General features: G+C 36.7%; 3 protein-coding genes across 4 annotated transcripts in view; 2 read left to right on the top strand and 1 right to left on the bottom strand.

The window, feature by feature from the left end:
* Positions 1-958: 958 nt before the first annotated feature.
* Positions 959-2,086, top strand: LOC142630732 (uncharacterized). Its single transcript, XM_075804775.1, has 2 exons — positions 959-1,080; positions 1,303-2,086. The coding sequence occupies exons 1-2, from the start codon at positions 959-961 to the stop codon at positions 2,084-2,086; spliced, it is 906 nt and encodes a 301-aa protein (XP_075660890.1).
* A 7,525-nt stretch (positions 2,087-9,611) lies between these two features.
* Positions 9,612-17,098, top strand: LOC142640154 (choline monooxygenase, chloroplastic). Of its 2 annotated transcripts, XM_075814245.1 has the most exons (8): positions 9,612-10,181; positions 13,249-13,323; positions 13,427-13,636; positions 13,862-13,957; positions 15,143-15,264; positions 15,376-15,469; positions 16,612-16,662; positions 16,749-17,098. In XM_075814245.1, exons 1-8 carry the CDS (start codon positions 9,711-9,713, stop codon positions 16,887-16,889), a joined length of 1,260 nt encoding a protein of 419 aa, XP_075670360.1. In that variant the 5' UTR covers positions 9,612-9,710; the 3' UTR covers positions 16,890-17,098. The 2 variants fall into 2 exon arrangements, with proteins under 2 accessions (XP_075670360.1, XP_075670364.1); XM_075814249.1 differs by lacking the exons at positions 16,612-16,662; positions 16,749-17,098 and adding an exon at positions 15,885-16,338.
* A 2,684-nt stretch (positions 17,099-19,782) lies between these two features.
* LOC142622079 (calcium-transporting ATPase 10, plasma membrane-type) overlaps positions 19,783-20,553 on the bottom strand; it is a 102,491-nt gene continuing 101,720 nt past the window's right edge. The window contains exons 40-41 of the mRNA XM_075795508.1: positions 20,271-20,389; positions 19,783-20,175 (exon numbers count right to left, since the gene is read on the bottom strand). Coding sequence (XP_075651623.1) covers positions 20,171-20,175; positions 20,271-20,389 — 124 coding nt within the window. The 3' untranslated portion in view covers positions 19,783-20,170. The remainder of the gene's footprint in view (positions 20,176-20,270; positions 20,390-20,553) is intronic.

Here is a 20,553-nt window from a genome sequence, read left to right as displayed (position 1 = left end):
TGGGAGTCAATCAGTAGCAAGACAATGCATATCAGCTGCAATACTACATCAGTCTGAGCTAGGATCCTCGGTCTCGGCTACTGAGGACTTATAGCAATTAACGTCTCTGGATGCGCCTAGTGTGGTGACAGCAAAGGAGGTAACATGCGAAGAATTAGAAAATTTTCTTATAGGTGATGACCCTGAAAAGTTCTTTCAGGTTGGTGTTCGGCTACCGCATCAGGAGAAGATGAAATTGGTTATGTTTTTGAAGAACAATGTAGACGTATTTGCTTGGGATCCCTATGAGGCCCCTGAGGTTGATCCAAGCTTCATTTTCCATCATTTGAATGTCAATTCTGCCGTTGTTCCGAGGAGGCAACTGCCTTGGCGTTCCTCTAAGGAGCATGCCGAGTCTGTCAAGGAAGAGGTGCTAAAGCTCAAAAGGGTTGGGGCAATCAAAGAAGTTTTTTATCTGGAATGATTGGCGCATACAATGGTAGTAAAGAAGAAGAGCGAAAAGTGGAGAGTGTGCGTGGAATTCACAGACCTGAACGAGACTTGTCCTAAATATTCATTTCTAATGCCTCGTATAGATCAGTTGGTGGATGCTACAGTCGGATACCCTCGGATGAGTTTCTTGGATGCTTTCCAAGGCTATCACCAAATACCTTTGGCACTGGATGATCAGGAGAAGACATCCTTCATTACTTCTACGGAGAATTATCATTATAAGGTGATGCCATTTGGTTTAAAGAATGCAGGGGCTACCTATCAAAGGATGATGACCAAGATGTTTGAGCCGTAGTTGGGAAAGACTATTGAAGTGTATGTGGATGATATGGTGGTAAAAAGCAAGACGGTGCCTATGCATGTGAAAGATTTGGATGACACCTTTCAAACGCTTAGGAAGTACAAGTTGCGCCTTAATGCCTCTAAATGCTCTTTTGGGGTAGGCTCTGGTAAATTTCTAAGCTACATGGTGACTCATAGAGGAATAGAAGTGAATCCGGCACAAGTGAGGGCAATCAACAACTTGCAACCACCTCGGAATCCAAAGGAAGTTCAGAAATTGACTGGGATGAGCGCTGCTCTCAATAGGTTTATCTCTCGGTCCGCTGATAAGTGTAGACCTTTCTTCCAGTTGCTTAATAAGTGGAAGGGATTCAAATGGACCGAGGAGTGTGCCTTGGCTTTTCAACAACTTAAGGAATACCTTTCTCGACCACCCATCATGTCTCGGCCAGAAGTAGATGAAATCCTGTTTGCATATATAGCGGTGGCCATTCATGCCGTCAGTTTGGTTCTAATACGTGATGATAGTGGTGTACAGAGACCAGTTTACTATGTGAGTAAATTTTTGCATGAGGTTGAGGTGCGTTATTTACCATTGGAGAAAGCGATTCTAGCTGTAGTGCATGCTACGCAAAAGCTTCCTCACTATTTTCAATCCTACACAGTTGTTGTTTTGACTCAGCTCCCCCTTAAGTCGGTACTACGAAGTGCTGATTATTCAGGGAGGATAGCAAAATGGGGAACTATCCTGGGGGCTTTCGATATTAAATATATGCCTCGCACCTATGTCAAAGGCCAGGGCCTTGCTGATTTGGTGGCAGAATTCGCTGAACCTTCATTAGAAGAAAGTGTAAAGGGGTTACACATGGATGAAAAATCAGTTGACATGATTTCGTGTAAGGAACTTCCGATTTGGAAAGTGTATGCTGATGGGGCGGCGAATCAAAGAGGATCAGGTGTGGGACTAGTTCTTGTGTCTCCAGAGGGCTTTATGTTTAAGAAATCGCTGAGATTGGAATTCTCAACTACCAACAATGAGGCGGAATATGATGCTTTACTGGTCGGGATGGATATGGTTCAAAAAATGGGGAGAAAATCAGTCCAAATGTTCTCGGATTCTCAATTAATCGTGGGCCAAGTGGTAGGGACCTTAGAGGCTAGAGATCCAAGAATGCAGGAATATTTGACCAAGGTTAGATATTTACAATCCAAATTTGATTCTTTTACCTTAATGCATATATCTAGGAGTGGGAACACACATGCTGATTTGTTGGCCACACTGGCAACATCTGCGGCAGAGGGTTTGCCCTGAGTCATTCTTGTTGAAGATTTGTTGAAACCTGCTCGGACGGCTGCCGATGTTGTCCCTATTCATCAAGTTAGGTTCGGACCCAGTTGGATGGACCCCATAATATCCTTTCTTAAGAGTGATGTCCTGCCCGAGGAGAGATCTGAAGCAAATAAAATATGCAGGAAGGCACCTCGATTCTAGTTGTCCAAGGATTAAAAGTTGTACAAACGCTCTTTTTCTGGGCCATATTTGCTGTGTATACACCTTGAAGCAACATAGTTACTTTTGGAAGAATTGCACGAAGGGATTTGCAGGAGTCACACAAGAGGAAGGTCTTTGGCTCATAGAACTCTTACCTAGGGGTATTGGTGGCCCAACATGCAGAGAGAGGCTCAGGATTATGCGAAAAAATGTGATCAATGCCAGAGGTTTGCTCCTAAAATCCATCAGCCCGGTGGTGTACTTAACCCTTTGTCTAGTCCTTGGCCGTTCGCTCAATAGGGATTGGATATAGTAGGGTCTTTCCCAAATGGGTTGTTTGGAAGGTGGTTCTCGTAGGAAACGATTACTTTACCAAGTGGGTTGAGGCTGAGCCTTTGTCAAACATTAGAGATGTGGATGCAAAGAGGTTTGTTTGGAAGGACATTGTCACTAGGTTTGGAATACCTCATACTCTTATTTCAGACAATGGCTTGCAGTTTGATAGTAAAGCTTTCAGAAAATATTGTTGTGACCTAGGCATCACGAATAAATACTCCACTCCAGCTTATCCGTAGGGAAATGGGCAGGTCGAGGTAGTTAATAAGGTTATAGTAAGTGGACTCAAGAAGAGGTTGGATGATGTGAAGGGAAGATGGGTGGAAGAATTGCCACATGTTCTGTGGACAGATCAGACTACCCCACGAAGATTCACAGGAGAGACGCCCTTCTCCATGACTTATGGGGCCGAGGCCGTGATCCCTTTGGAAACTGGGTTTCCAACATTGAGGACAAGCTCTTTCATTCCGAGTAATAATGATGGTTTACTAGAGAGAAGCCTGGACCTAATTGAGGAACGGAGAGAGAATGCGATGGTTCAGCTAGCTTACTATTAGCATAAGCTCAAACGAGGGTATGATGCTCATGTGAAGTTAAGGCCACTAGCATTCGGAGACTTAGTATTAAGGAAGGTCTTGGGTAATGCCAAGAATCCAGCATGGGGAAAACTGGGACCTACCTAGGAGGGGCATTATTGTATTACTTCGTTAGCTGGCATAGGAGCTTATTATCTTGCAGATTTAGATGAAAAGGCTATAAAACGTCCCTAAAATATAAATAACCTATGAAGGTACTATTATTAATGAAAGACATTTCTGCTGTTCTAGTTCAAGTTATTATTGTGTTGCGTTAATTGTAGTTCATTTCTTATAAGTATCAAACAGAAACTTGGTCATGCTTGGCTCCTCGGACCACATACCTTGTAAAAATTGATATTTTATTAAGTGTTAAACAGAACCTTAGTTACGTCTGGTTCTCGGATCATCTACTTTGGGAAAATTAACATTTCACTTCATTTCTTATAAGTATCAAACAAAAACTTGGTCATGCTTGGCTCCTCGGACCACATACCTCGTGGAAATTGATATTTTATTAAGTGTTAAACAGAACCTTAGTTAAGTCTGGTCCTCGAATCATCTACTTTGGGAAAATTAACATTTCACTTCATTTCTTATAAGTATCAAACAAAAACTTGGTCATGCTTGGCTCCTCAGACCACATACCTTGTGAAAATTGATATTTAATTAAGTATTAAAAAGAACCTTAATTGAGTTTGGTCCTCGGATCACTTACTTTTGGAAAATTAACGTGTTAGTTTATCGCTTCTAAGTGTCAGGAAAATCAGTGATTATATTTTTTACTCTCGCACTATATACGTGGTTATGATTGGTAACTTACTCTTTGTGCCTAACTTTTGTATAAAGTCTAGCCACAGACCCTGTCTTTCTTGCTTTGAGTTCAGATATATTCTTATGTTGCGGCTGCTAATTATATCCATCACTAAGGTCTATATTGGTCCTTTGCACATTACAACTAGTCATGTAATGAATATGAGTTGTATCAAAATAAAAGAACAGATGTTCCCAGCAAATGAAGTTAGAATTAAAGTCTTGAACTCATAATGCAATTGTTTGAAATTACAATGGGAATGAAAGCGTAACAAAACAGTGACAATATAAAATAAAATAAAAAACTAAGTTAAACTATTACAAAAGTAGGCTAAAGACAAAGATGAGGTCCTTGGTTATTTATGCCTTACTTTTGGATGAGAGATCTTTTGCGGACTTAGGCTCAATCTCTTTCATTTTATCTTCCTCTCCTTTTGTTTTAAGCTTGATTTCTTGGGATTTGGGGGCCACGACTTTAATGGTAGAAGGATGGTTTGAAGGCACGACCTTGGTCGAAGTCACGGTTTGTTTTCCTTTGTCTTTAGCCCCTGGTGGAGGATCTCCTTGGCTAGCCATCTTGCTTGGATCCTTGTCGATGCTTTCTCCTTGGGGTACGACTTGGCCAGGACCTGTAAAGGCTTGTGTGGGGGGAAGATTGCCCTGAATGGTGGAAGGCTGGGTAAGAGACGATGTCTCAGAGGCAGCGGTAGCAGGTGTTGCCTCAAATGCACGAATATCGGGAGGATACCATACACTCTCGGTTTTTCTCCACTCAGATGTAGCAGGGACACCTGCCACATTGAGGGCTTCCATCCACACTTGCTGACAGTACTCTCTGCACACTTCAACAAGCTCTTCAACTAATCGGGTTTTTGTTTCTTCAACCCCTCTGTTAAAAGAAGCGAGTGATGCAGCATCAACAGTTTCCTTAGCTTGGGCTAATTCCCCCTTTAGACATTCAATCTCCTGTTGGGCAGTAGCCAGGTCCTCCTTGTGGCTCCGAAGTTGTTTGCGTTGCTCCTCGGCTTGTGCTTCTGCTGTGTTGAGACCAGCCTCAGCGTTTTTCCTTAGTTGCTCTTCTGCCACAAGCTTGTCAGCAAGTTTCTTCTTCTCCAGGTGAGCTCGGCCTAAAGCTTTTTCTGTCTCAACCCTGATGGTGAACTCGATGTTAGCTTTTTTATGAGCATCTTCTACCCATTTCTAAGCGGCAAAGACCTCTTGGATGGCCTGTATAAATATGGGGAACATGTACAGTAGGATGTAGAAAATAACAGAACATCTATAAGTAAGTTTATAAAAAAGAAGGTAAGTTGAATGAAACATACTAGAGCCAAATCCCTTTTGAGGGAAAGGAAGAGTTGAGGCTGCTTCATTTTTTCCAAGGCCTCCATGTCCTTGGGTAAAAGGATGGGTTGCTCCAAGGCTTCCGCCAGGTAATGGCTATGCCCTTTTTGAAAGTCTCTTATTAAAGAATGGCGAGGAATGGGAGTCCCCTCTAACTCCAGTGGGGGTGACCAGTGGGATTGTGCTTGGCGCACCTCGGCCAACTCTCAGCTGTCCCTGCTTTCCACTGAGGATTCTCGAACATGGCCTTTTCCTGCCCTCTGTTGTTTTTGCTTCTTTTTCTGAACAAAATCCTCATTTTCAACCTCATCTGATCTTCTCTTCTTAGGGTAAGGAGCAGGAAGAATTGGGCTTGGAGGAGGGGGTGGACGAGGAAGATTAATGGGGGGTTGGGAGCCCCAGGCATTCTTCGTAGTAACTTGTTAGCCCCTCCTGCCAAGAAGAGACTTCAAGCTTGTCTCCTGTTTCTTGGACATTTGTTCTTCTTCTTCTCATCACTACTATCAACATGGGTGACTATGAAACCCTATATTCCGGAGCCCTCCGCAGGTTCGCTTTCCTCGTCCGAGAGGTTGACAATTTGGCCCTCTTAAGGTCTCTCTACTTCCTCAAGTCGAAACTAGTCTATTTCCTCTTCAAGAGAGTGCTGCGAGGATGTTGACTCTTCTCGGATGGTTGTTTCCTGAAGATGTGTCGAAAGAGGGACTGATGTTATTGGGCGTGCGTACAAGATGATGGAAGGATCGTCCAGTAATTCGTGTAGAGTAAGGAAACCTAGTCTCGAGATGTCTATCCTTCTGCGTCTCTGGTCACCCGCGATGATAGCGTTGCCGATATCTTGGAAATCGTTTGAGAGTGGATCGTATCCCAATATGAGATGGGCTACCCTCACTTACAGGTCTTCGCTCATAAATACCTCAGATCGTAAAACGCGATTGAGGTCCGCGATGCTGCAAAGGCTTAGACGAGGCTGTACGTGTTGTTTGTCTGCAAAAATTTTCGAGGAGTCTGATATGGTTAGATCACAATAAATGTCATACAAAGAGGAATTAAGATGCAATGTAGCTAGAAATGGTATAGTTAAAAGAACCAAGTCCAAGGCCAGGGAAAACTAGCTCCTATGGAGTCACATGGGTCTCCCTCTTCAATTGGACAAAGAGGACCGTCAAACCAATTTTTCGAAGCAATTAGATAGTTGTCCTTCATGCCTTTATTGGATTTAGGAAGGCAAGATATGAGTCTAACAATGTTGGACCTAGATTTGAGTAATATCCTACACGTTTAAGTTTATGACACTCGTACATGTAAGCGACGTCGTGTCATGTGAGATTCAGGCCCATTTGCTCATTTAGAGAGTCAACACAACCTAAGATTCTAAACATGTTGGGTGCACATTGATTTGGACATAGCCTATGGTTGCGGAGATATTCACTGGTTATGTTTTTCATGGGAAGTGTCATCCCACCCTCTAAAAAGGCGATGATGGGAATGACAACTTCCCATTCTTGCCTATCGTCGGCTATGGATTTGGTTGGGCAATATCTCAAGCCTACATCATAGGAAATATGGTATTTGGCCCGGAAACCCTCCATACCGGCGTTGGTATCTACTAGACACTTGAACCTACCCATTGGGTTGGGATAAGAGTGGAAGTTTAGAGAGGGAAATGATATAATTAGTGGCCGAGGACTATGACCGAGGAGAAATGAATTAAAAAGATTGAGAACTTACAGGAAAGAGGTAGACACTTCTTCGCGAGCTTCTTGAAAGGAGAGAGAGTAGGAAATTTTGAGATCTGATTGATTTCTGAAGTGAGTGGTTGAAATTCGGTTCCCTAGGCATTTTGGTGTATGGGAAGTGGCATTGAATGGAAGTTATCCCGCCCAAATTTGAGAAAAAATCCAAACCGTTGGATGCGCATCTCATCGTAGAACGTGGAAAACAAGGTGTATCTTACAACCATTAATACGGGCGTTACAGATTTCGAAGCGTCAGAAACGGCTTAAAAGAAGCAAAAAGACCCTCTCACGTGTGACGATTGGGAAAGCGTGTGGAGGCTGTGGCGTTGGTTCAAAACTCCATTTTCCTTCTCTGCTGGGGAGAAAAATGAAGTTTTGAGGGGCTATTATAGGGGCGGGATGGTCAGAATACACCTTTGAGCCTTGGGCCTGATTTAGGGGTATTTATCTGTCCGAGCAGAACTTTGAAGCCCATCAGTAAACCATTGTTAGAAAGGTTGATAGGGGTTGTTCGAGGAGGGACAACTTCTCGGCTAAGTTAAGTGAAGATCGTACGGCATGTCATAATGTTTGGGTAGGGAATTCTAGAAGGTCTGTTGGGTAAAAACGCGTTCCACACAGTTACAGAGATTAAGAACGTATGAGAAGTATCAAGGGAAAAAGTTGCTACCACCGCATTAAAGACTTTGCACCTATCTCTCTGGCTACATTAATGGGGAAGTGACCTCTAAACGGTAGTGACTAGCTTTACAATTATTGTTTGAAGACTTCAGGAAGGTGGTGGATGGGACAAGTATCTAACTAGGAAATTTGTGCTATACATGGAAGATGATGGGAAGAAGAAGAGGGATATAAGAGAAGGAAAATGGCATTAGAGAAGGGGGATCAGACAAGAAAAAGAAAAAGAACACTGTACACACCACCTTGAGTTTTAATTTATTGTTTAAAGAAGGAAAGACAATACAAGTCATCCTCGGCTTACGTCCGAGGATGATTTTCCGTTATTTTTATCTATCGATTGTGTAGATAGTGGCAATCTAGCCCACCATCTGTTGTCCAATATCCATAAAACCTAGGTTTCAAACTCACGCTCTACAAATTTAATTGTATAAGGCTTTTTGAGCCTGAACCCATCACGCGGTTGAGTCAGGGTACAAATTGTGCACTTACATATATATATATATATATATATATATATATATATATATATTCTTTTTTAAACCAAAGTTTAGAGAAAATTTAATTAGAATCAAAATTGGATTTTGCTTTTGTTAGTTTTCCATACAAATTAAATTGTTTAAATTTATGTTGTTATTTTTTCTTTGAACTAATAAGCATATTTTTATACTGTTTCTATTCAAATATTTTGTATGCGAAGATATTGAACGTAATAAACTGTAATTGAGCTGAACAATCCAATGCACCTATCCCCACTCAATTTGACCAATTTATTATTTTATTTTGTATTATATTTAGTAGAATTTCACAGAATATAAATGTGAATTGATATTGTATATGTAGTGTCTAATAGTAAATTTCAAAATTATATACGTAATAGCAATATAATGAGAAACTTGGGGTAATCGATATCATGAAAACGTGAATTGATATTGTATATGTAGTGTCTAATAGTAATTTTCAAAATTATATACGTAATAGCAATATGATGAGAAACTTGACGTAACCGATATCATGAAAACTGTGTAACTGATATCATGAAATTTTAATACCTCTAAATGTCCTAGTCAAACTATGTCTTATATGTTTAATAACTCAAATTAACGTCAACAGCACTACTATAATTCATTATTCCCGTGCGTAAGCACGGGTTACATACTAGATTAAATAATGATAAAAAGTATTCTAATCCATTCCATATTGATGTGCGTAATTAATGGCTTGTTTGGTTGTGTTGTTTAACAACAATTTTCGTTGTTTAAACAACACTACACATATTTCCACAACACTTTTTTCCTCACATATATTTTCACAACACTTTTTTCCTCACATATATTTTCATAACATATTCTTATTCACACGTATTTTCACAATACTTAAACAATGTTACTAGAACAATATTATCAAACGGACCATAATGCTCCGTTGAGGGGTATTAGAGCATTTCCATCCGATAATTTCATTCTATTCTATTTTATCATCTCAAAAAGTTATTTTATCAATCATACAATACCATTTCAATATAATCAACATCTTAACTTTTATTTTATTTTACAACACATTAAAATAATATATATATATCTAATATAATATGTTTCTTTATCAAAAAATGTTAGGAAGAGAGAGAAAAAGAGACTAAAAAGTAATATAATATGTTTACAATGTTGCTACAACAGTGCCATCTTACATTTAAGATGACATTGTAGTACAATTAAAAAAAAAAATTTGCAATGGTAAGAGTTTACAAAACCGGCTGTTGGAGGGTTTTAGAGCTGTGATGCTAAATACTAGCCGCATATAACATTTTTGCAAGTCCCATTTTGTATGCTCTTATATTGGGTGAAGGTAAAGTGGTAAAACTGTAAACAGGCCTGAAAATGAAAACATTTTTCGCCTGCTGGTTGTATTGTATATTATTTGCATTCTTCCCAGGGCTTTTCCAACGGGGCTGATTACTCGATGATGATGATCCTGAAAGCCAAGAACCCCCATTTCCTGCTACAATCCACAAAGCCCCCAAATGATAAAACCCACTCCAACAAACACAAACGCAAATCCATTCCCTCTGTGACTGTGTGTCAGTGTCTCCTCCGCAACTCTGATGCTGGAAAATTGGTCCACGAGTTCGACCCAAAGGTTCCAGTAGAAAAGGCTGTGACACCACCCAGCTCATGGTACACAGACCCTTCGTTTTTCCAAGTAGAACTGGAGCGTGTTTTCTACAGAGGCTGGCAGGCCGTAGGATGCATTGAACACATAAAGGACCCAGGTGACTTTTTCACAGGCAGATTGGGTGATGTAGAGTTTTTGGTTTGTAGAGATGAAAAGGGAAACATTCGTGCCTTTCACAATGTGTGTCGCCATCACGCTTCTCTCCTTGTCTCATCAGGAACTGCCCACAAAGCCTCTTGCTTTGTCTGCCCTTATCATGTCAGTAACACTTGACTTCACTAACCATTATAGTATAGATATGCTGTGTACTAGCACTTCTCTTATGATAGTTAATATCTGTACATTTCTAAGCCATTTCTTATGTCAAACCTCACCAATTATGGGAGATTAAAAACCTGTGTTGAAAAGGTATTCTGTAGAAAACATAGGGCACAAGTAGCTTGAGCATTTAACTCTCCAAATTTAACCCAAAAAAAACCCATATTTGAATAAATAAATGCTATGTCCACAATATTTTCACAGCACTTCACAACAAATAGACAAATAGTAGGTGACCAGTTATTACTGGTGGGCTAAAAAGTCACGGCAATGATGAGTTCAAATTAGAACTAGTAACAATCTGTTGTGAAAGTATTGTGGATATAACATTTCTGATTTGATTAACAAAATTCAACATATTATGCTTTGTTTTAAGTGGTGAGACACTGTTAAGATTCTTCTAGTTGAGACTTTCTTATTTTTTGATTAGTAAGTAACATTTATTGATATAATGCAAAAAGAACATCGATACTTCTTTTCCAGAAAAATAAACACATTGTTTCTCTTCTTAGTTTCATTTTGTGGACAGTCTGTGTTTAAAGAAAAAGTAAATTTAAATGTTGAGCTCTTGCCCCCCAAAAAAAAAAAAAATGTTAAGTTGATTTCAAGTTGCTTTCTTCCAAAATTTGGACCAGCACCATCTTTATCTCTTCTAGATTTGACCATCATATATCACCTCTTCCTTATATTGCTAGACACATCATGCATTGTTATATTAGTAAATTACTAAATTTCATCATCATTGACTTCCATCAAACATCAATGGTGTTGTCCAACGAACATGTGTATGTAAAACTTCCATGTTCGAACGCCACTATTAGGTTCTGTGTCTAACACTAGGTTTATATCACTCTCTTGAACAATTTCTTTATTATGTAATGAAATGCTCACCTTAACCAAATTATCATCGTTAGAGTAAATATTATTGATTGGTGCATAATATCCCATGGAACAAATTCTTTGAAATTTTTTGCCCTCCATTTCACCTTGTATCGGATATTCTATATATATTTCATCCTCAAGACCACCTCTTGGTATACGCAAGAGTTTGCAGTCCCCTCCTGAATCACCATTTAAGCCTACAACTTGTCAATCCGCTTAGATTACGGATTACGATTTCAATTGGAGTTCAATTTCTTTCAACTTTTTGATCTTCATGCAAGGGTGGATTGTCTTTGGCTCTAATAGCAACTAACGCAACTAAGAATGCTATGAGACTAGGGTTTACTTCAATTGTCCATCAAAACCTAAGTTTCTTAGAAGGAATAAAGGGAAAACCTTTTCTTGGGTGCTTAAGCAAGCGAACCCTAAGTCCTTGAGAAAACTTTTGAACTAAAAGCTAAACTTTAATTGATAAATAAAAGGCAAGATGTCTTTTAAAGTTATCATAACCTCTATTTATAACAGGATTGAACCCAAGAACCCCAGTAACATAAACTGTAGCCCCTAATTAAATCTAATTAATCATGCACTTCAGCTGAAATAAAAGGAAAAGTACAAAAGTACTCTTTAAAAGTCTAGCCATAGTGCCATACTAGCAAAACTGATACTTACCATGTACAGAACAGTCATTACAGTACAATGAACATTACTGCTCTAGTAGTCATAACGTTTATTTAAAGATCTTACCCTGCATTATTTGTTCTTTCTTGGGTCTATTGAACCCAGAAACTCATACTCCTAAAAGTTTAAATTTCAATCCTTTTGCTATCTTTTGCTATTTCATGTTGCTTTGTCAGGAACTTTCTCATAATTTCTATTGTTGCATCTATCAGCTAGAAAGGTGGTACCAAATTACAACACAGAGTCTGTAACAGAGTAGATGTAAACTCTTTTTTAACTCTGTCAACATGCTTTAGGGTTAACGTTTATCTGTTCATCTTGCCACAAGTGCTTCTGATGCTATAAATACATTTCATCCCCCTTCTTTTTTGGATTTCTGGAGAAGGTTGTGGGGGATGTTATGCGTACCTTTATTAGATTAACACCCCAAGGCATCATGCCACCAGCCAAGTCCAATAGAACCTCAACTGTTTCCTTGTACCTTTCTAACAAATCTTCTATATATATGATAGGGCAGTGCCTTATCAAAGTTGATGGGATCACACCCATTTTTTAAATAAAAATTATGATTTTTAATTTTAATTTTTTTTTTTTTTGCAGTTTAGACCATTCAATAGTTTAAGCATCTCTTATATGATGGATAACTGAGTGAAAATTACAAATTCAATACTTACTTTTACTAGGAAATAAGGATTCTTTTCTTTACCCCACATGTGTAATACAATTTACCTGTACAAATATAAGTGAAGATTTAAATCACTTCTAAAAAAATCAAATCACTTTACTTCGGTAACTCAAATGAAATTCGAAGATTGCTACCATTATGCTTCATAGATTTGTTTGAACATTTTAGATCTATACATACTATGATTTTTAGGCTTCAAAGATCAATTTTGCTGTAGCGCCTCCCTATATATATATGATTGGGTGTTCAAGTTACACTTTGTATAACTTTAAGTAATATTACACCACTTAAAATTTTTTTGGATGCAAATTTTGATACATCCATCGTTGGATAACATTTTTTTATTATATCCTCTATGCTTGCAAAATTTCTAAATTATTTGAGATCAATAATGATCTCATCTGTAAAATGCTGAAATTTCAAGTTTTTGCATTTAAAAATTTGTGCATAAAAGATGAGTTTGGATTGAATAATAGATGAAATCCGATTGGCAAGAAATTTGACATGCGTGTTAAGAAGATAAAAAATGTGTAATCCAATGGTGGGACTTTCAAAATATTAATTCGATAAAAAGTTATTAGGTCTTGTAAAACTACTTAAAGTTACACCATGTGTTATTTGATCCTAACCTATAACTGAAGGGAATGAGTATGACTTTAAGCTGTCAATCTGTCAATATAATTTACAAAATAAATTATGTTGTTTATTTTATATATTCTTCTGATGATTTTAACAGGTAGACCTAAAATTTTTCTACAGGCATGGACGTATGGGTTGGATGGAAAGCTTCTTAAGGCGACTAGGATAACAGGAATACAGAATTTCAATGTAAAGGTATGCTGTGAAATTCCTAAATTAGCAATCACATTCGAATTCTTGTACAATATCCTCTAAATTCGAGAATAATTTGGTTACTTTCTCTGGTCATTGAGGGTAGGACTTTGGACTTATACCAATAAAAGTGGCTACTTGGGGGCCATTAGTTCTTCTCAACTTAGACAAAGAGATATCTCAGCTTGAAGCTGATATTAATACAGTGGCAAGTGAATGGCTTGGTAGCTGTTCAGAGATACTGAGTACCAATGGAGTTGATTCTTCCCTAAGTTATGTCTGTAGACGTGAATACACTATTGAATGTAACTGGAAGGTGTGGTCTTCTAACTATTTTTCCTTGAAGTTATGCTCCTAGTTAATGAATCTCTATTTTTTTAATTTTTTTTTTTATAATTTTAAAATTGGCCTCGTATAATGCCTACAACTTTTAATGCACGGAGATCCTCATAACATTAAGAATGGATATATAATACTCTGCTTGGTTTGATGAAGTTTTTCACAAACCACTGGTTATATTTTAATTGGTTCATTCTTGTAGGTGTTTTGTGACAACTACTTAGATGGTGGATATCATGTGCCATATGCACATAAAGGCCTAGCATCTGGTCTTCAGCTTCAATCCTATTCCACCAAAGTATGATTCACTGCTTGTTACCTCTCTGAAATTGTACTTCATTGTTACAAATTATGGTAGTATGTCTCTCACAGAGTCATGAAGACCATAATGTTTTTTCTGAATTACTTGTATTTGATTGCTGGTGTTCTACTTCCAAGTAACGAAAAACTTGATTGTTAATTACACCTAAGGACAACTTCAGATTCTAAACAAGAAATAATACATAAACTGAAGCGCTTAAGATTATAGAACACTTCTTTATTTAGTGACATAGGTTTTGGACATACAGCATTCCAGAAGAAGAATGACTTCTTCTTGAGCCTTCTTCAACTCCACCTGCAAGTTCTAATCTATTCAGAAGCATTTTCTACCTTTCCAATTTTGTTCCTTCTCTTTGTGTTCCAACAAAACAGAAATTTTCTGTTGCTTTTCTTCTTCAGATTTTAGCAAGAACAAAAAATCTCTCAGAATACACTCTCTGATAGCATTATATGCTGGAGAAATTTAAGTGGAATTTCAATATTCGTTTCCCTAAAAAACCTCTCTGACAGCAGTATATGGTAAAGAGATTTCAGGGGAGTTTCTGTACTCTTTTCTCTCTGAAAACTCTCTTTGACAGCAATATTTCTAAGGAACTTTTGTCAGAGTTTCAGTACTCTTTTTCTCGTAAAAGCTCTCTTTTTTGCAGTGAAGTCCCCCTATTCATAGGGTATGGGAAATTAACCAGAGCTGAACCTTTTTTCAGACAATCATTTTGTTAATTTCCTGATGTTTATCCTTATTCAAGTGCTGCCAGTACTGATCTATTTTATTTAGATCAGTGTTTTTGAGTTATAAACCCTGCAGGAGTCTAACAACAGATAGGATATTTGGGCACATATCTGTGACTTTGTGAGGCCCAATCATGGACCCATCTGGTTGCTGAAGAATCCCCAGCTGTGGGCTTGAAACCAGGACCACACATGGTACCTATTTGGACCTTTTAAGGCTCTGTTTGAAGCCCAATGCTGCCTCCCTTAAACTATTCCAGCCAATGCACTTTTTCCTTTATTTCTTAAATTTTATTTAAGCTTTTAGAGCTGGGCTTGCTTTCCAGCGATTAAAATTTGGCTGTCAACATTGATACTTCTAGACTGATAGTTTAATTACTCATGTTTATTGATGTTTCTCGTTGTACCTGATGGGTTACTGCTTATGAGATAGATGTATGAGAAGGTTAGCATTCAAAGTTGTGAAGGTGGCTCGATGGATAGGAAAGATGATTACGATAGACTGGGATCAAAAGCTCTATATGCTTTCATTTATCCAAACTTCATGATCAATAGGTATTTGCTCGGTTGTTAGAAGTGGCAATGGTTAATCTATTTGTTACTTCCATGAATTGTTTCAGCTAATCTGTATGTCCTAATAAGTTGAGTTCTTTGGTGGTCTTATAGGTATGGACCTTGGATGGACACCAATCTAGTACTCCCACTAGGACCCAGGAAATGTCAAGTGGTATTTGACTACTTTCTTGAAGCTTCTCTTAAGGTAATCTCTTATTTTATGCACTAATTCATTACATCTTGTCCATAATTCAAATAGTACTACATACAATAAGCATTACCTCAAATGACACTTTCTTCCACCATAAGAACAAGATGGAAAGTGAGGTTATGGGTTCAAAACTCATTAGGCATATGTTTAACTTACTAATAAAAAAAATCGTGATGGAATATTTAGATGGATGTCATGTCATAATTTGGTTATCCTGCACCCAACCTGTGTCTCACTGTATAGGTATTGGCTTGATTGTACCATGTTATCAAATGTAAGATTTTTTTTAAAATTTTTTTTTACATTCGTTTGTTTTTTGGGGGAAATATTTCTAAGTGCTATTTTGTGGACAAATCATTAATTTTTTGGGGCATGACATTTTTAATGAGTCTGTGCATGCTGTGTTCAGAGGGCTGCACATCGTTGGGTTCATGCTGGTCAAGTTCCCCAACTAAACCACAGTTAATAAAAACGGTTTGGGTTGAGGCTGAGTCCACACATAGATTAAAGTCTCAGGCATTGAAGAAGTATAGTGTCATTGGATTGCTTCTCACTATAATATACTCTTGCCTGCTTATCGTATTGATCTGCATGTCTTACTATACAAGATTACATGACAAATAAGAAACTATCTATATATCTTGGTCTTGTCGGAAAGCTGAGATAGGGGAAACTGCACTGATGTCAGACCCTCCATCTGTCAACTATGTTCCTCTGGAGGATGGAAAAGGAGAGGGTGGGGGGTTCTCTTCTTATGTGCAATATACATTTCTTCAATCTCTAATTTCCTAATTGTACTTGTAATTGCTATTGAAATGACAAATCATTATTCTCAAATGCATGATTCAGAGGAAGCATTTTGGGTATAAGAGTGCTGAGTGTTTGCTCCATGCATGGTTCAGTCTTAACCTACTTGTGAAATGTATGAAATTTATATGATGAAAATATTTGAATGATTGGTGGCTTATGGTTGGGAATATCTGTGCATCTAAATTCTATATATGTTGGGCAACAAAAGAAGAAAGGAAAAAAAAAGAAAGAAAAAAGAATACAACGTTTTATTATACTGGGCTTCTGATATGTGAAAACAAGTGCAATGTACTCTAATGAGCTACACTTTTTTCCCCTCATCTTAGGATGACAAAGCTTTCATAGAGAAAAGTTTAGAAGATAGTGAACAAGTGCAGGTAAAACATTGTCTAGTCCATCAATCTGGAAACTATCTCTAGTATCACTTATTTTAAGGCTAATGCACTTGGTTTAAAAAGTGCAGATAGAAGATATTGTGCTATGTGAAGGTGTTCAGAGAGGCCTTGAATCACCAGCATATTCTACTGGCAGATATGCTCCTACAATAGAGAAGGCCATGCACCATTTCCATAGTCTGCTTCATTATAACCTAACAAATGATTAACTCATCTAATTAATTCCGAAATTGTATATACGAACTTTAATTTTTTGTTCCACCTCCCATTTTGTATCACGCGTCTCTGTTAATTAAAATTTAGAGTTTTATGTAATAAGGAACCTTTTTGTCAGTGCCTTTGATTTTTATATTGTATTCCCAAAAGCATTGAATGACACCCAGAGTCATTCTCAGCAGTAAATTCTTGGTTGTTGAGCGGTCTTGCTTCTATGTAATCTAGCCAAATCGGACTATTGCCCTTGTCAAGTAACAAATAACCAAATACATGAACAAATGACAAATTCCAAACTTTAAAGTTATAATTTGTTAGTATCCATATCATCCTTAGGAAAGAGGCGTAGCAGGTTTAAGAAGTATTAAATAGAAAAGGGTAAAGAAAAAAATGAAAAGGATTGTCAATAAATTGACAAACCAAAATAGTATTGACAACCCCTAGTTATGTGTGATCTGCTCTCTAAGTTAAATTTTATCAACTTTTTATATGTACTCGAGGGCAAAGTTAGACCCAAAACAACAAATAGTTTAGAAAACAACTAAAGTGCGTCTACTTGAACTGGAATGAATTTTTACTTTTTATTTTTATTTTTATATATATGTAATTTGCATACCTCTTAACAATAGATATTTGAAACATTGCTCCTTTGAAAATTAAAATGAAAGGCCAAAGAATCATCAAACAAAGCTTATTTTGATTTTTTACCATCTTGATTTTGATTTGAAACTTAAGGGACTAATGACGTATTCTGACCTAATAATAATAATAATAATAATTAGACAAAATCAGCAGCAAAAGAAGTGAGTGTGCTGAAAAGGGGAGGGCACGAGAGAGAGAGAGAGAGAGAGAGAGAGAGAGAGAGAGAGAGAGAGAGAGAGAGAGAGAGAGAGAGAGAGAGAGAGAGAGAGAGAGAGAGAGAGAGAGAGAGAGAGAGAGAGTTGAGTCTGTCATGCTACAAAACGGGAGTTTGTCATGCCACAAAACATCCAGTGGATTTTTAATTTTTTTTTTTTTTGAAGTTGAGATGTAAAATGGTGAGGCCTCAAAAGTTTGTCAAATATTAAAAGGTTAATCAATGTTAAATTGCTCAAGATTTATATATAATAGTCACAAACTCATGCGATGTGTGAGAAAATGTAATATAATTATTTTATAAGAATATATTGTAAAAATTGTAGGTTAAATAATACATGTGTTATATAAAAGTAATTTCTATTTTTATAAGTTTTATGTAATGGAACAAATAATGTATTTAACATTCAATAACAATACATAGTGTGATCTATATATATATACGAAAAATGTAATTTAATAAGAAGATTTAAATTACATAATTATAATATTGTTTTATATAAATGGAGAAGGTGTTATTAAAAGGATTTTTTTAAGAATATAAAATAATCAATTGACTAATTTGAACATATCTAAGAATTAACAAAAAAATGTGCACCCACATTCCATGAAACACAAACATGTTACATTAAGTTTAAATTATTATATAAGTGTAGAATTGTAGCATTTTTTTTTTTCCCAAACAAAGGTATAATGCCTATATTATTGAATATTAAATTTTAAGATGATCATTCTCTCAAAAAATATATATTAAGCTAAGTTCAAATATTTTTCAAACCTTTCAACCCAACCAAAAATTAAGGGAAAAAATTGTATTTTTGAGCCAAAAAAGGCAAAATATTGAATAGACAACCTACAAGAAGAATCAATTTAAGACCCAATTATTCCAAAATATGTCAAACCAAATTACCAAAATGGAGCAAATGAGATTGAATGAGAACAAAATGGACCAAATTGGACTGAAATGAACCTAAATAAACCAAAATGAATCCAAATACATGATGATGTTGCTCAAAGGACTGAATAGACCAAATGAATCCAAAGTAGACCAAATTGATTTGAAGTGAACCTAATGGACCAAAATAGACCAAAATGCCACGATAATGTGGCTCCAAAGAAACATAACAACAATAAATACTACACCTTCAACTTTTAGAGATTATATAGTTTATAAATTAATTTTATATTTGTAATTGGTTTTAAAAAATAAAAACTATTATCAATAGAGGTTGACCATTTTTGGGCTCAATTTTAAAGATATGAATTTTTTAAGTCGTATTGTGTTCTATAGTGAAGTTTTCTTAATCGCGGTAGTTTTGAACCCACTTAAAACAAAAATTATATAATTTGATGGAAACAAAAATTAATGAGTATTGTTGTAAAAACAAAAATTATAAAATTTGGTAAGCCAATATTCACATGAGAGAATTACATAGGGAATAAATTTAAGATCACTTAAAAAAAAAAAAAATAATTGTAATATCATATATTCCGAGGGCAGAGGGAATCAGAGAACTGGAAATCTGATGATCATCTAGAAGATGCCACTTTTTTTGTTGGAAAAGAGAACAGAAGAAATAATTGGGGGAGTGTGTCCATGACCCAAAGTCGTTTTTATCAAGGGATTCAAATGAGCTCTTTAACGCATTCTCGAAACTCATTATAAAGTAGAATTAACCCCCCATAAGTATATGCACTGTAATAAGTATATACATGAGAGGTATATACTATATACTGAAATCATTTGACATAATGCTTTAAATCATGAAATGAAAAGCAAAATCTCCATAAGTATATACACTCTAATCATTTGACATAATGCAGTAATTACTGCCAACAATTGGAGAATCTAGGAATTTAAGCACGCTCAGTTTGATAAGATGTTTCACTCTAAATTCCTGTAGCATTCCACTAATCCACAAAATATTACCAAAACAGAGGGTAGAATTAACTCTACTTAACATACTGCACGCTTGCTAACATAACCCTAAAACAAGTTATAATGAATGAATTTGAAAAGAAAAAGAAATGGACTTAAAGAATTCCTTTTAGATAAGTTCCATGCATAAAATCCACTTTTCCCTCAGTATCACAATGTGAGGATATCAAGTACCAAACATAATTTCAACAATATAACTGCACAAGTATATCTTGTCAACAAAAACAGGTAGTATGCCAAAAAGTAGAACTGCACTAGTACCCTATCATCCTTGATAATAATTTAAAAAAAAAGCCCAAGCAATTCAGGTAATAATGCAGATTGCTCCTATTTTCACTTCATTAGTTTGTTTTTCCATCAAACGTTCACTGACATTCTCAAAACTGAATATAAAAAAGGACGATGAAAAAACACCCAAAGAGGAAGTGAATTTGTAAACTTGGTCAATGTCTCTGCTCCAACTCCTCAAGTCTTCTATATAAACTAACCTATAAGGCACGAAAGAGAGAATTAAACAAATCAGAAGCCATAGCAGTTAGAATGCACCCTAGAGAAAAATAACATAAATAGTGACATTTCTTACTTTGGGAAGCTCCTCTACAACAGAAAATATGACCTACTCTTCGACAGAACTTTGCCAAATGATTGCCGATGGGAGTTTTTGGAACAGGTAGTAGTTTCCCAAGAACAGCAAGGGGCCAACTGAATGGAGAGAGAGAGAGAGAGAGAGAGAGAGAGAATATCCATTAGTTAGGGGAAGAAAAAAGGAGAAAGGCACTTTAGCCTATAATACTATAATAACACCCGGCCTATTGTTTTTACATGTTCATAATAGTTGGATGGAGTTTTCCAGGTTTACTAACGAC

Source organism: Castanea sativa, chromosome 1 (assembly GCF_040712315.1).
Source record: "Castanea sativa cultivar Marrone di Chiusa Pesio chromosome 1, ASM4071231v1".
Classification (NCBI taxonomy): domain Eukaryota; kingdom Viridiplantae; phylum Streptophyta; class Magnoliopsida; order Fagales; family Fagaceae; genus Castanea; species Castanea sativa.
Note: the sequence above shows the minus strand (reverse complement) of the source record. Positions and strands in the feature narration are given on the sequence as shown.

Bases quoted from the DNA above. Each gene is read 5' to 3' on its own strand.
- LOC142630732 (XM_075804775.1), top strand. From the start codon at position 959: ATGGTGACTCATAGAGGAATAGAAGTGAATCCGGCACAAGTGAGGGCA. The intron at 1,081-1,302 runs GTTTATCTCTCG...ACGTGATGATAG, and splicing joins ATGAGCGCTGCTCTCAATAG to TGGTGTACAGAGACCAGTTT.
- LOC142640154 (XM_075814245.1), top strand. From the start codon at position 9,711: ATGATGATGATCCTGAAAGCCAAGAACCCCCATTTCCTGCTACAATCC. The intron at 13,637-13,861 runs GTGTGGTCTTCT...TCATTCTTGTAG, and splicing joins CTATTGAATGTAACTGGAAG to GTGTTTTGTGACAACTACTT. The intron at 15,265-15,375 runs GTATTTGCTCGG...GTGGTCTTATAG, and splicing joins CCAAACTTCATGATCAATAG to GTATGGACCTTGGATGGACA.